General features: G+C 39.6%; 1 protein-coding gene across 10 annotated transcripts in view; it reads left to right on the top strand.

The window, feature by feature from the left end:
- The window catches only part of ERCC6L2 (ERCC excision repair 6 like 2), a 134,103-nt gene that overhangs the window by 59,062 nt on the left and 58,852 nt on the right, over window positions 1-16,189 (top strand). For 9 of the 10 annotated variants that reach the window (XM_044756919.2, XM_014856920.3, XM_014856925.3 and 6 more), the window contains one exon: window positions 34-129. The exons of the other annotated variant lie outside the window; for it this stretch is intronic. In XM_044756919.2, the coding sequence (XP_044612854.1) occupies window positions 34-129 (96 nt within the window). The remainder of the gene's footprint in view (window positions 1-33; window positions 130-16,189) is intronic. 10 annotated transcript variants of the gene reach the window in all.

Here is a 16,189-nt window from a genome sequence, read left to right as displayed (position 1 = left end):
CTGTTTTAATATGCTCTTTTCTGTTTCCTCCAGGGCTGGTGGGCTAGGCCTCAATTTTGTTGGTGCCAATGTTGTTGTCTTATTTGATCCCACTTGGAATCCAGCCAATGATCTTCAAGCCATTGACAGGTATAATACTGACAAAACTTAGTGACCTGCACATACTTTTAATCTAAAAATGCTCCTGAATTTTTTAGGTTGCTTATAGTATGACTGTGATTAGAAGATGAGGAAACATTGTAAACACTTCTGTTTAAGATAACTGTGAACTTCTGAATCTAAATGGCAGGCCAATAATAGCCATTTATTTTCTACCCTTCTCAAAATCCCATTGTTATGACAGAATTTATTTAAGAAGAAAGAATAAATCTATAATACTGCAGGAAAATAGGAAAGGTCACTACTAGTAAATCAGAAGTTTTGAGAAACTTCTGGAAGATAGAAGGCGTACAGAATCTGTATGATCAAGAAACCAGCAGAGAAAAACTACAATCCAAAGTCAGCAGGAGAGCATAGAGAAATTTCAAGCATGAAGTCAGCAGCTACGGGTTGTGGAAATAGACCAGAGTGCATCCTTCTGGGAAATTAATTAATGTGCTGACTCTAAAGCAGATCCCTCTTCCACAGCTCATACATATGGAGGGGTCAGCCTGTGACAGATGCTCCTTGATTAAAGCTGAAAGAATCGTTTCATGAATTTTATAAGTAAGAGAAACCTGACTGACAGAAGGTTCCTGCAATGACCATCAGAACTAGATCATAAAGCAGAGCTGAATCTGAAGGAATCCCACATCTTCACAGGACACAAAAAGGGGGAAATGATTAAATAGACCTGTGCACCTGCTTGGAAACCCTGACCAGCTTTCCTGTACAATCCACTCAGTTCCTCATTTGTAATTATGAGTGAAAAATTAAAAATTATGAGACATTTTAATAAAACCAGTGCTGTGAAAGAAATAGGCTAAGGTGAAAAACAGACCCTGAAGGAAATAAGAATAGGACATCAGGAAAAAAAATGCAAAGAAAACAAAAACAGAAATTCTTAGAAATTAAAACTTTTACCAAAAAATACCAAAATCTTCTGGTTACTAGTAGAAGGCCTGAATAGTAAAATGGGGAGGACTAACATGGAAATTGATATGGAAAATAAAAAGAATGAATATCTTACAGCACAAATAATGACTGGCTGGGAGAAAACACATACATGGACACATCTTGGTGATGTTTCTAAGTTCCAAAGATAAAGAATAGGACTAAAAGATGCCAGAGTGAGAAAGAGGGAGAGAAAATTATGTATAAAAATAAAGACAAAAAAGAGCAAAACAGGTTATCCACAAAGAAATGAGAATCTCACTCATTTCTGCAGATCAAACTTTGACGAACAGACGTTTCATCTGCATTGTAGAATTCTGAAAGACAAGAGTTGTCCGTGTGACAAAATTCATATGACTATATCTAAAAGAAAATATTTACTTGTAGTTATAATCAATGGCTAATGTATCAATATGTGAAAGCAAAATAAAGCAACTGTTGACATCTAGGAACTGAGAAAATGTGTTACCCATGGTCTGAAAACATTATTCAAGGATGGAATACAACAAATGAGACATTAATCTGTGTACAAAGAAGACATAAAAAAAGCAGTGATACTCAAAAAAAGCTCTGCTATTGGTAGTTAAGTCTAAATATTTGTTGATAGTTTGGCTGAGAGGCTAATATAGTTATAAAGAAAGAATTTTCAAAAATATGAAGAGATGGTGTAAGAAAATTAATAATAACTTTCTTTTTTTTTTTGAGGAAGATTAGCTCTGAGCTAACATCTGCCGCCAATCCTCCTCTTTTCACTGAGGAAGGCTGGCCCTGAGCTAACATCCGTGCCCATCTTCCTTTACTTTATATGTGGGACGCCTGCCACAGCATGGCTTGACAAGTGGTGCTATGTCCGCACCCAGGATCTGAACCAGCAAACCCTGGGCTGCCGAAGCAGATCGTGTGCGCTTAACCGCTGCGCCACCAGGCCGGCCCCCAATTAATAGTAATTAAGAACTAAAACTCCACATAATTTCAATAAAACATCAAGGGAAGAAGGCAAAATTTTTCTTTCATCAGGAAGGATTAGGATATCCTGGTAAGCTTTCAAATTTATTCCAAAAAATGTTTTTAAATGCTAGCAGAAAGTTTAAGGGCAACAACTAAGAGTCAAGCATAATAATCACTTGTTACTCTTTTTAAAAACATAGATGCTCAGGCTTTACCCTCTAGGCATTCTACTTCTGTAGGTCTAGAGTGAGGCTCTACAGTCTACATTTTAAAAAACACCTCAGGTTGTAAATCAAAGGACAATAGGCAACCCATGGAATAGGAGAAAATATTTGCAAATCACATATGTGATAAAGAGTTAATATCTAGAATATATAAAGAATTCCTAAAACTCAACAACAAGAAGTAACAACCCAATTCAAAAATGGGAAAAGGACTTGAATAGACATTTCTCCAAAAAGGACATACAAATGACCCATAAGCACATGAAAAGATACTCAACTTCACTAAACATTAGGGAAATGCAAATAAAACTACAATGAGATATCACTTCACACCCATTAGGAAGACTATTATCAACAAATGGAGAATGAGTCTTGGTGAGGATATGGAGAAATTGGAACTCTTGTGCATTGCTGGTGTGAATGTAAAATGTGGAAAACAATATGGTGGTCATCAAAAAATTAAACATAACGTTACCATATCATCCAGCAATTCCACTTCTGGGTATATACCCAAAGAATTGAAAGCAGGAGCTCAAACAGATGTTTGTATACCTATGTTCGTAGCAGCATTATTCACAATAGCCAAAAGGTGGAAACATCGCAAATGTCCATTGATGGATGAATGGATAAACTAAATGTGTTATATACATATAATGGAATATTTTTCAGCCTTAAAAAGGAATGGAATTCTTTCTTTTTCTTTTGGTTTTATTGAGATGTAATTGACATACAGCACTGTATAAGTTTAAGGTGCACAGCATAATGACTTACATATATTGGGAAATGATTATTGCAATAGTTTAGTTAATATCCATCATCTCATATAGAAACAAACAAAAAGAATGAAATTCTGATAACATACTACAATATGGATGAATCTTTAAGATATTATGCTAATTGAAATAAGCCAGATTATATGATACCACTTACATGAGGTATCTGGAATAGTCAAATTCATAGAGACAGAGAGTACAAGGGTTACCAGGGCCTGGAGGAGGGAGTGAGTGGGGAGTTATTGTGTAATGGGTGCAAGATTTTAGTTTGGGATGATGACAAAGTCAAAGAGATGGATGATGGTGATAGTTGTAAAACAATGTGAATTTTCTTTATGCCACTAAACTGTACATTTGAAAATAGTTAAAATGGTAAATCTTATGTTATGCACATTTTACCACAATTTTTTGAAAAACCATCCAAGGTGACTGTGATACAATTGACCCTTGAATCTACTTTGAGAAACACTGGAAATTAGTTGCAAAATGTCCAAACAGAACTTCAAAAGAAATTTTAAAGGAACACTGAGAAAATGTAATTGTTTCAGTAAATGATAGGAAATATGAGTGTGTGGGGAAGGTGAAGGAAATTCAGAAAACATGGCAAATACAAAACATAACATAAAGTGTCAGGAATAAGACCAAACATAAACTTGAATGGGTAAACTTGAATCCCTTTTTTAAAAAACAGAGAAGGCAAAAAGGAAAAATTAGATTCAGATTTATGCTTATTATGATGTGTAAATATAAAATTAAAAAAGACATAGAAGGTTAAAAATAAAAATATAGAAAAATATCTAGAGTGAGGATAAGATCCAAGATGGCGCCGTGAGTAGTCCTCTTTGTCTCTCGCCCTTCGAGTCTACAATTATTTGGACACTTATCGCTTGACAAAGGATATCCAGACAGCATCTCAGGACGTCTGAGACACCCACGCGACTATACATCGGAAGGCGGATGGACTTTCCTCCGGGAGGATGTGGAAATAGGTGAAAACTCTCCGACCCCGACGGGCAGCCTAGTACCCGCAAGCGGCTTTCTTCCAACGGACGCCCCCAGAGGATCTACACACATCTAGGGCAGGAGCGAGAACACAACAGAGGAGCGACGGTGGAAACAGGTGACCAGAACCCTACCTAAACCCCCCCGCAATTACTCCTAAACGCAGAGGGAAACTTTGGAGTTGCACACCTGAGCCCGTGGGGAGAGTCTCTCCCCGCCATTGGCGGGGAGACCCAGCCTGGTGCTCGGGGCGCCCGGAGGGTCCCAGAGAGAGACACGGAGGGCACGGAGGTCTCCCAGCTGCCGTTGCCCGCCCCGTGGGACTAGGGATTGCCGGAGATCTCGGAGAGGACCGGGGCTGGGGGAACTTTCAAAGGCTGGTTCTGCGACCCAGAGGGGAAGCGCCGGAGCTCCGCCCAGGCAGCAGACAAAACTCTCTATCTGCCATTAGCAGAGGGGCCACGCCCAGCATTCAGGGCTCCCGGCAGAGGCCCGGAGAGAAGCCCTGAGGGCGGGGCGACCCCCAGCTGCCGTTGCCCACCCCGTGGGTCTAGGGATTGCCGGAGATCTCGGAGAGGACCGGGTCTGGGGGAACTTTCAAAGGCCGGTTCTGCGACCCGGAGGGGAAGCGCCGGAGCTCCGCCCGGGCAGCAGACAAAACTCTCTGTCTGCTGTTAGCAGAGGGGCCACGCTGAGCATTCACTGCTCCGGGAGAGGCCCGGAGAGAATCCCAGAGGGCAGGGCGACCCCCAGCTGCCGTTGCCCGCCCCGTGGGGCTAGGGATTGCCGGAGATCTCGGAGAGGACTGGGGCTGGAGAGAGTTCCAGAGACCCAGCTTAGTAGCCTAGGGGGAAACCCTACAGGCTCACAGCAGCCTTAGGGAAAGCCTCTGCACAGCACCAGTAGAAGGCACCCAGCCGCCAGCCACAAGGCTGGAAGACCCCAGGGCAAAAGCAGCATAGCTAGGTGTACTAACCACAGACTGTAGAAGATGCCAATAGCTCTCCTGCGACCCATAGAGGACAAGTGAGATTTGGTGGGTGACGACAGCAACGGAGCGACAAATATAAGTGATCCCACCCCTGGCCGCTGGAAAAGCCCATAACACCGTTGCAGACCCCAAGGAGAGAGCACATCTAGGTGGGCTGCAACAGTAGGCACCTGCAGCCTGAAGCCCCCCTGTGACGGCCCCCACGGCAGAGGAGGGAATCCAAAGGGCCACTGTGGCTACGAAGAGGGGCCCAGGCCCAGTTAGCAACTACGGACAGGGTTCCTGGTTGGTGAAGTATAAACAGCTGCTACCCCCACCGCAGCAGCTGAAACAAGTGAAAGGAGCAACTAAACTCTATCTCCATGCGGAGGCACAAATCAACAACATCAAGCAATATGAAAAAATACATTAAATCTCCAGAACAGAAAGAAAGTAACAAATACACAGAAAACAATCCCAAAGAAAATGAGATATATAACCTAAATGATGATGACTTCAAAACAGCCATCATTAAGATTCTCAATGAGTTAAGAGAGAACTCTGACCGACAACTCAACGAGTTCAGGAGCTATGTCACAAAAGAGTTTGATACGATAAAGAAGAACCAAACAGAAATATTGGAAATGAAGAACACAATAGAGGAGATTAAGAAAAATCTAGATGCTCTGAACAGTAGGGCCGATAATATGGAGGAAAGAATTAGCAATTTGGAAGATGGCAATATAGAATTGTTGCAGGCAGAGGAGGAGAGAGAAGCAAGACTTAAAAGAAATGAAGAAACTCTCCGAGAATTATCAGACACAATTAGGAGATGCAACGTAAGGATTATAGGTATACCAGAGGGAGAAGAGAAGGAGAAAGGGGCAGAAAACCTATTCAAAGAAATAATGGCTGAGAACTTCCCAAATCTGGTGAGGGAGATGGATCTTCAGGTGACAGAAGCCAATAGATCTCCAAACTTTATCAATGCAAGAAGACCAACTCCACGGCATATAGTAGTGAAGCTAGCAAAAGTCAACGACAAGGAGAAAATATTAAGGACAGCCAGGCAAAAGAAACTAACCTACAAAGGAACCCCCATCAGGCTATCAGCAGATTTCTCAGCAGAAACTTTACAGGCTAGAAGAGAGTGGAATGATATATTCAAAAATCTGAAGGACAAAAATCTACAGCCGAGAATTCTCTACCCAGCGAAAATATCCTTCAAATACGATGGAGAAATAAAAACTTTCCCAGATAAACAAAAATTAAGGGAGTTCATTGCCACAAAACCTCCTCTTCAGGAAATCCTCAGGAAAACCCTCATTCCTGAAAAATCCAAAAAAGGAAAGGGGCTACAAAACCAAGAGCAGAGGAGATAAGTAGAAGGACAACAACAGAGAGTAGCAGCTCTACATCAGAACAGATTAAACCATGGGACGAGAAACAAAGGAAACTGAAGAAAACCGGAAAACAAGACACAAAATGGGAGTGGTAGGCCCCCACGTCTCAATAATCACTCTAAATGTAAATGGATTGAACTCCCCAATCAAAAGACACAGAGTGGCAGGATGGATCAAAGAACAAGATCCAACAATATGCTGCCTCCAGGAAACACACCTCAGCCCCAAAGACAAACACAGACTCAGAGTGAAGGGATGGAGAACAATACTCCAAGCTAATAATGAACAAAAGAAAGCAGGTGTCGCTATACTAATATCAGACAAGGTAGATTTCAAAGCAAAACAGATAAAGAAAGATAAAGAGGGACAGTATATAATGATAAAAGGGACTCTCCACCAAGAAGACATAACACTTATAAATATATACGCACCCAACACAGGAGCACCAAAATTTGTAAAGCAACTCTTAATAGAACTAAAAGAAGACATCAACAACAATACAATAATAGTAGGGGACCTCAACACACCATTAACACCAATGGACAGAACATCCAGACAGAAAATCAACAAGGAAATAATAGAATTAAATGAAAAATTAGACCAGATGGACTTAATAGATATATAGAGAACACTTCATCCAAAAACAGCAGGTTACACATTCTTCTCAAGTGCACATGGAACATTCTCAAGGATTGACCATATTTTGGGAACCAAAGCAAACATCAATAAATACAAGAGAGTTGAAATAATATCAAGCATCTTTTCTGATCATAACGCTATTAAACTAGAAATCAACTACAAGAAAAAAGCAGAGAAAGGTGCAAAAATGTGGAGACTAAACAACACGCTTCTCAACAAACAATGGATCATTGAAGAAATTAAAGAAGAAATCAAATATTATCTGGAGACAAATGAAAATGAGAACACGACATACCAAATCATTTGGGATGCAGCAAAAGCAGTCCTAAGAGGGAAATTCATTGCAATACAGGCTCACCTCACTAAACAAGAAAAAGCTCACGTAAGCAACCTCAAACGACACCTAACAGAACTAGAAAAAGAAGAACTAACAAAGCCCAGAGTCAGTAGAAGGAGGGAAATAATAAAAATAAGAGCAGAAATAAACGATATTGAAACAAAAAAGACAATAGAAAGGATCAATGAAACAAAGAGTTGGTTCTTCGAAAGAATTAACAAAATTGACAAACCCCTAGCCAGACTCACCAAGAAAAGAAGAGAGAAATCGCAAATTAATAAAATCAGGAATGACAGAGGAGAAATCACAACAGATACCAATGAAATACAAGAGATCATAAGAGAATACTATGAAAAACTATATGCCAACAAATTGAACAACCTGGAAGAAATGGACAAATTCCTAGACTCCTACAATCTCCCCAAACTGAATCAGGAAGAAATGGAGAATCTGAATAGACCAATCACAAGTAAGGAAATAGAAACGGTAATCAAAAACCTCCCCAAAAACAAGAGTCCAGGACCAGACGGCTTCTCTGGAGAATTCTACCAAACATTCAAAGAAGACTTAATACCTATTCTCCTCAAACTGTTCCAGAAAATTGAGGAAGATGGAGAACTCCCTAACACATTCTATGAAGCCAACATCACTCTGATCCCCAAACCTGACAAGGACAACACAAAGAAGGAGAACTACAGGCCGATATCACTGATGAACATAGATGCAAAAATCCTCAACAAAATTTTGGCAAACCGATTACAGCAATACATCAAAAAGATTATACACCATGATCAAGTGGGATTTATACCAGGGACACAGGGATGGTTCAACATCCGCAAGTCAATCAACGTGATACACTACATCAACAAAATGAAAAACAAAAACCACATGATCATCTCAATAGACGCAGAGAAAGCATTCGACAAGATCCAACACCCATTTATGATAAAAACCCTCAGTAAAATGGGTATAGAAGGAAAGTACCTCAACATAATAAAGGCCATATATGATAGACCCACAGCCACCATCATACTCAATGGACAAAAACTGAAAGCCATCCCTCTGAGGACAGGAACAAGACAAGGGTGCCCACTTTCACCACTCCTATTCAACATAGTACTGGAGGTGCTGGCCAGAGCAATTCGGCAGGAAAAAGAAATAAAAGGAATCCAAATAGGTAACGAAGAAGTAAAACTCTCGTTGTTTGCAGACGACATGATCCTATACATAGAAAACCCCAAAGAATCCACAGAAAAACTATTAGAAATAATCAACAACTACAGCAAAGTAGCAGGGTATAAAATTAACGTGCATAAATCAGTAGCATTTCTATACACTAACAATAAACTAACAGAAAAAGAACTCAAGAACTCTATCCCATTCACAATCGCAACGAAAAGAATAAAATACCTTGGGATAAACTTAACCAAGGAAGTGAAGGATCTATACAATGAAAACTACAAGACTTTCTTGAAAGAAATAGGCGATGACATAAAGAGATGGAAAAACATTCCTTGCACATGGATTGGAAGAATAAACATAGTTAAAATGTCCATACTACCTAAAGCAATATACAGATTCAATGCTATCCCAATCAGAATCCCAAGAACATTCTTCACAGAAATTGAACAAAGAATCCTAAAATTCATATGGGGGAACAAAAGACCGCGAATTGCTAAAGCAATCCTGAGCAAGAAAAACAAAGCCGGCGGAATCACAATCCCCGATTTCAAAACATACTACAAAGCTACAGTGATCAAAACAGCATGGTACTGGTACAAAAACAGGTCCACAGATCAATGGAACAGAATTGAAAGCCCAGAGATAAAACCACACATCTATGGACAGCTAATCTTCGACAAAGGAGCAGAGGGCCTACAATGGAGAAAAGAAAGTCTCTTCAACAAATGGTGCTGGGAAAACTGGACAGCCACATGCAAAAGATTGAAAATTGACCATTCTTTTTCACCACACACCAAAATAAACTCAAAATGGATCAAAGACCTAAAGATTAGGCCTGAGACAATAAGTCTTTTGGAAGAGAATATAGGCAGTACACTCTTTGACATCAGTTTCAAAAGAATCTTTTTGGACACTGTAACTCCTCAGTTGAGGGAAACAATAGAAAGAATAAACAAATGGGACTTCATCAGACTAAAGAGCTTCTTCAAGGCAAGGGAAAACAGAATTGAAACAAAAAAACAGCTCACTAATTGGGAAAAAATATTTACAAGCCACTTATCTGACAAAGGGTTAATCTCCATAATATACAAAGAACTCACACTGCTTAACAACAAAAAAACAAACAACCCGATCAAAAAATGGGCAGAGGACATGAACAGACATTTCTCAAAAGAAGATATGAATATGGCCAATAGACACATGAAAAGATGTTCATCATCGCTAATCATCAGGGAAATGCAAATCAAAACTACACTAAGATATCACCTTACCCCCGTTAGATTGGCAAAAACATCCAAAACCAAGAACGACAAATGTTGGAGAGGTTGTGGAGAAAGAGGAACCCTCATACACTGTTGGTGGGAATGCAAACTGGTACAGCCACTATGGAAAACAGTATGGAGATTTCTCAAAAAGTTAAAAATAGAAATACCCTATGACCCAGCCATCCCATTACTGGGTATCTATCCTAAGAACCTGATATCAGATATCTCAAGAGTCCGTTGCACCCCTATGTTCATCGCAGCATTATTTACAATAGCCAAGACGTGGAACCAGCCTACATGCCCAGAAACTGATGATTGGATAAAGAAGATGTGGTATATATACACAATGGAATACTACTCAGCCAAAAAAAAAGACGAAATTGGCCCATTCACAACAACGTGGATGGACCTCGAGGGCATTATGTTAAGCGAAATAAGTCAGTCAGAGAAAAACGAACTCTATATGACTCCACTCATAGGTGGAAATTAGTATATTGAGAAGGAGATCTGATCGGTGGTTACCAGGGAAAAGGGGGGGTGGGGGGAGGGTACGGAGTGGGAAGTGGTGTACCCACAACATGACTAACAAAAATGTACAACTGAAATCTCACAAGGTTGTAATCTATCATAACATTAATAAAAAAAAAAAAATCTAATCAGGAAGATGGTAACAAAAAAATGAGAAAGAGTGGCAATATTAATATCAAGCAAAATATTAATAGAGCTCAAGGCAAAATGCATTAAGGAAAACAAAAAAATGGGGTGCAATCCACGAGGAAGCTGTAATAGTCACTACATAATAAAGCCAAAACTCTTATAATATGATGAGAAATGGACAAATCCATAATCATGATGGGAAACTTAATATCCCTCTCTCAAAAATTAATAGACCAACTTGACTAAAAATGTACAGAAATTATTTGACTAATAGTTATCCAGCTTAATTTAATAAATATTCATAACCTTATAACAACTGAGAATACCCAATCTTTCAAACATTTGTAAAGCATTTTTTAAATGACTATATATTTTAATGGAAATCACAAAGACTAGATTCCATGGTGAATACAAAAGAAAAAAACTAAAAATAACAATAAACATGTAGCTAATAAAAATCTAGCCATATGGGCATTTTTAAACAACTGTGTATTAAAGAGGAAATCGAAGAGTGATGACAGCAGGATGGCAGACTAGGAAGCTGTAGGTACTTGTTCTCCCATGAAAGGATTAGAAAAACAACTAGAGACTGATTAAAATAATGTTATAGGAGCTCTTTGGACTAGTCAAAGATCTACAGTAACTAGGGAAATTCCCAATCAAGAAGAAGCTACATTCAAAACTGTAGGAAATTTTGTGACATTTTTACTCATCCTTGCCTCACCCCCTCCCTGGTCTCACATGACCATGAGGAAGCAACCAATTCCCAGTTCCCTCCCTCAGGCTGGAAGGAGAAGTCCTTTGTGACTTTCTAACCTGTCTGTGGGCGACCAAAGGGACTGGTTTCTGTTTCACTTGACTCAGTGCTCAGATGAGGAATAGTGGTATAGCTTGGATCTCAGACTGGCAGAAGCTGTGGAAAGCAGTGGTAGGCTCCATGGTGCTTGAAAGCTGGAGTGGGACCACACACCTGCAGACACATGGGACGTGAGATTACAGGTAGAGGAATATGATATTTATAATATACATGTATATATAATATATATAATATAAAAACCATATAATATCTAAGGCCCTGAGAAGAAGCTGAGGTGTGAGACTCTTTGGGAAATTAAGACATTTAAAAGCAGCGGTGTATACAGGGGAAATCTGAAAACACACACTCACACACACAGGCCCAGGCAGGATACATAACCAGAAATGACCTAAGAAGATTTTAAGGCTTCACCCTGAGCTGCTCCCAACTCTCAAAACATGCCCTGCTAACTAATGAATCTTTTCCATACCAGGCTGCAAGGACTGGGAGAGGTGGCTGTTTTATCAAATGTCCAATTTTTTTTTTTTTTAAGATTTTATTTTTTCCTTTTTCTCCCCAAAGCCCCCAGGTACATAGTTGTATATTCTTCGTTGTGGGTCCTTCTAGTTGTGGCATGTGAGACGCTGCCTCAGCGTGGTCTGATGAGCAGTGCCATGTCCGCGCCCAGGATTCGAACCAACGAAACACTGGGCCGCCTGCAGTGGAGCACGTGAACTTAACCACTCGGCCACGGGGCCAGCCCTCAAATGTCCAATTTTTAACAACAAAAGAAGACAAGGCATCCAAAGAAACAGGAAAACATAGCCCATTCCAAGGAACAAAATAAATTTCCAGAAACCATCCCTGAAAAAACACAGGCATACGACTTACTAGACAAAGACTTTAAAACAGTTGTCCTAACTCTTAAGAGTTAAATGAAAATATGGGCAAAGAACTAAAGGAAATCAGGAAAACAATATATGAGAAAAATGAGAATCTCAATAAAGAGGTAGAAATTATAAAAAAAGAACAGCAGAAATTCTGGACCTGAAAAATACAATAACTGAATTGAAAAGAATCACTAGAGGGATTCATCAGACTCGAGTAGGCAGAAGAGAGAATCAGCAAACTTCAAGACAGATCTGAGGTGCAAAAATGAAAACAAAAATGAAGAAAAGTGAACATAGCCTAAGGGACTATGGGATACATTATGTAGACCAATACAAACATTATGTGATTCCCAAGAGAAAAGAGAGAAAAGGAAAGAAGGTTATTTTAAGAAATAATGACTGGGAAAATAACTTCCCAAATTTGAGGAAAGACAGGTGTACAAACACAGGAAGCTCAACAAACTCAAGGTAGGATAAAATCCAAAAATGGCGGGGTGAGCTGACCCGGGATTCTCTCCCCTCCAAAATACAACAAAAGATTGGAAGAACTGAATTTCAGAGAACAAAAATAATGCCAGCTCATTAGAGACCTACAATTCCAAGAAGGCGGAGATCATAAACCTTGCTTTACACCTTCGGAGGCACTGGAACGGTAGGAGAGAACATCGCACCCTCCCCTAGAGTCTGCGATCGCTGCGGCGTGGGTCGGGAAGGAGCGGGGCAGGGGTCGCGCGACCGGGGGATCATCCAGGACTCCTGCCGCTGATTCAGTGGAGACCCGCTGACGGGGGGAAAGCTTCTGTCCGTGGGGACCCCATAAATCAAGGGCCTTGGGAGACCAGAGAACAGAACTGATCTGAACCCAGACCAGCATGTGTGAGTAACAGCCGCTCCCCCCCAGCGAAGCCAGTGCGTGCAGCCATATTGCCCCAAGGTGGAGAGCTCATAACACGCCGCTCTCGACCCCCATATAGTGGCAACAGGCTGTAACTGCAACTGAATTCTACCACCATGAGAAAAAACCGCTCCTCTACCATCCAGCAATTTATAAAAGCCCCAGACCAGAAGGAAAACAATAAAAACACAGAATTAAGTCCTGAGGACTTGGAATTAGGTAAACTAAGTGATAATGAATTCAGAGCAGCTATAATCAAAAAACTCAATGAGGTAGAGAGAAAGATAGAGAAACAAACCGAGTTCTGGAGTTACTTCACAAAAGAGATTAAAATCATAAAGAAGAATCAAACAGAAATACTTGAGATGAAAAACACAATGGACCAGATAAAACAGAATACGGATTCCCTGAATGCCCGCGTAGACAACATAGAGGAGAAAATTAGCATAATCGAGGACAGACAGGCTGAATGGCACCAGACAGAGGAAGAAAGAGAACTAAGAATTAAAAAAAATGAGGAAAATCTCCGAGAGATAATGGATTCAATGAGGAGTAAGAACATAAAGATCATAGGAATTCCCGAGAATATGGAAAAGGAAAATGGAGCAGAAAGTGTGCTTAACGAAATTATTGAAGAGAACTTCCCAAATCTAGAGATCAATGGAGAAATGTGTGTAGAGGAGGGTTTTAGATCTCCTAGATTTGTCAGTGTGAAAAGAGCTACCCCAAGGCACATAGTAGTAAAGTTGGCAAATAGGAAGGATAAGGAGAGACTACTCAGGGAAGTAAGGAAAAAAAAAGAGAATAACCTATAAAGGAGCCCCTATCAGACTGTCAGCGGTTTCTCTACAGAAACCCTACAAGCTAGGAGAGAATGGAGTGATATATTCAAAGCTTTAAAGGATAAAAACCTTCAGCCAAGAATACTCTATCCAGCAAGAATTTCCTTCAGATATGAGGGAGAAATTAAATCTTTTCCAGACAAACAAAAGTTAAGGGAATTTGTAACTAAAAGTCCTCCATTACAAGAAATCCTCAAGAAGGCTCTCATACTTGAAAAAAGAAAAAAGGGAGAAAGGGGACACAATCCACAGACTAGGGAGACCGATGGATAGAACCAGAACAGGATAGCAAATATTCAATTATAGCATAAGGGTAAAGGTAAGGAAACTACCAAAACAAGGGCGATCTTAGGACTCTGACGACAAATGAATAAGACGAGTTGGAATAAAAAATGAAAATAATTATTTAGGAGGGGAAGAGCAAAGGGTCTAAAGCAGTATTGGTCAAGTAGGTAAGAGACCACCAGAGAATAGACTATATTATACACGAGATTCTAAATACAAACTTCAAGGTAGACACTAAAATAAAATAAAGTACAGAACAGAGTCACAAATCATAAATAAGGAAAAATCTAAGAAACCCAGCATAAGAAATTGCAGTATTAAATGGGTAGGATAAAGCACACAGGAAAAGAAACACAGGAAAACAAGATAATGAGTGACAGATTAACAGCATTAAGTCCACATGCATCAATAATCACTCTCAATGTGAACAGATTGAACTCTCCAATAAAAAGACACAGAGTGGCAAAATGGATTAAAGAACAAGATCCAACAATTTGTTGCCTCCAGGAAACACACCTCAGCCCCAAGGACAAACACAGACTCAGGGTGAAGGGGTGGAGGACAATGCTTCAAGCAAATAGCAAGGAAAAAAAGGCAGGTGTTGCAATTCTCGTATCAGACCAAGTGGATTTCAAAATAAGACAGGTAAAGAGAGACACAGAGGGACAATATATAATGATGAAAGGGACACTTCATCAAGAAGAAATAACGCTTATAAATATCTATGCACCCAATACAGTAGCACCAAGATTCATAAAGCAACTATTAACAGACCTAAAGGAAGATGTTAAAAACAACACAGTAATAGTAGGGGACCTCAACACCCCACTCACATCAATGGGCAGATCATCCAGACAGAAAATCAACAAGGAAATAGTGGAGTTAAATGAAAAACTAAAACAATTGGACTTAATAGACATATATAGATCACTCCACCCTGAAAGAGCTGAATACACATTCTTCTCAAGTGCACATGGAACATTCTCTAGGATAGACCATATGTTGGGAAACAAGGCAAGCCTCTACAAATTTAAAAAAATTGAAATAAGAACAAGCATCTTCTTAGATCATAGTGCTATAAGGCTAGAAATTAATTACAAGAAAAAAGCTGAGAAAGGCACAAAGATGTGGAGACTAAACAACACACTACTGAACAAGCAATGGATCATTGAAGAAATTAAAGAAGAAATAAAAAAATACTCGGAAACAAATGAAAATGATAGCATGCCCTACCAACTCATATGGGATACAGCAAAAGCTGTATTAAGAGGAAAATTCATCGCAATACAGGCACATCTTAACAAACAAGAAAAATCCCAAATAAGCAACCTTAAAGCACACCTAACTGAACTAGAGAAAAAAGAACAAATGAAGCCCAAAGTCAGCAGAAGGAGAGAAATAATAAAAATCAGAGCAGAAATAAATACTATTGAAACGAAAAAGGCAGTAGAAACGATCAATGAGACAAAGAGCTGGTTTTTTGAGAAGATAAATAAAATTGACAAACCACTAGCCAGACTTACAAAGAAAAAAAGGGAGAAAGCTCAAATAAACAAAATCAGAAATGAGCGAGGAGAAATAACAACAGACTCTGCAGAAATACAACAGATTATAAGAGAATACTACAAAAAACTATATGCCAACAGAATGGATAACCTAGAGGAAATGGATAAATTCTTGGACTCCTACAATCTCCCAAAGCTCACTCAAGAAGAGGCAGACAATTTGAACAGACCAATCACAAGGAAAGAGATTGAAACAGCAATCAAAAACATCCCAAAGAATAAAACCCCAGGACCAGATGGCTTTCCTGGGGAATTCTACCAAACTTTCAGAGAGGTTTTAACACCTATCCTTTTCAAGCTATTCCAAAAAATTAGGGAAGATGGAACACTTCCTAACACATCTATGAGGCCAACATCACGCTGATCCCAAAACCTGACAAGGACACCACAAAAAAAGAGAACTACAGGCCAATATCACTGATGA

This window comes from Equus asinus, chromosome 23, assembly GCF_041296235.1.
Source record: "Equus asinus isolate D_3611 breed Donkey chromosome 23, EquAss-T2T_v2, whole genome shotgun sequence".
Taxonomy (NCBI): Eukaryota; Metazoa; Chordata; class Mammalia; order Perissodactyla; family Equidae; genus Equus; species Equus asinus.
This window is presented reverse-complemented; position numbering and strand designations above follow the sequence as displayed.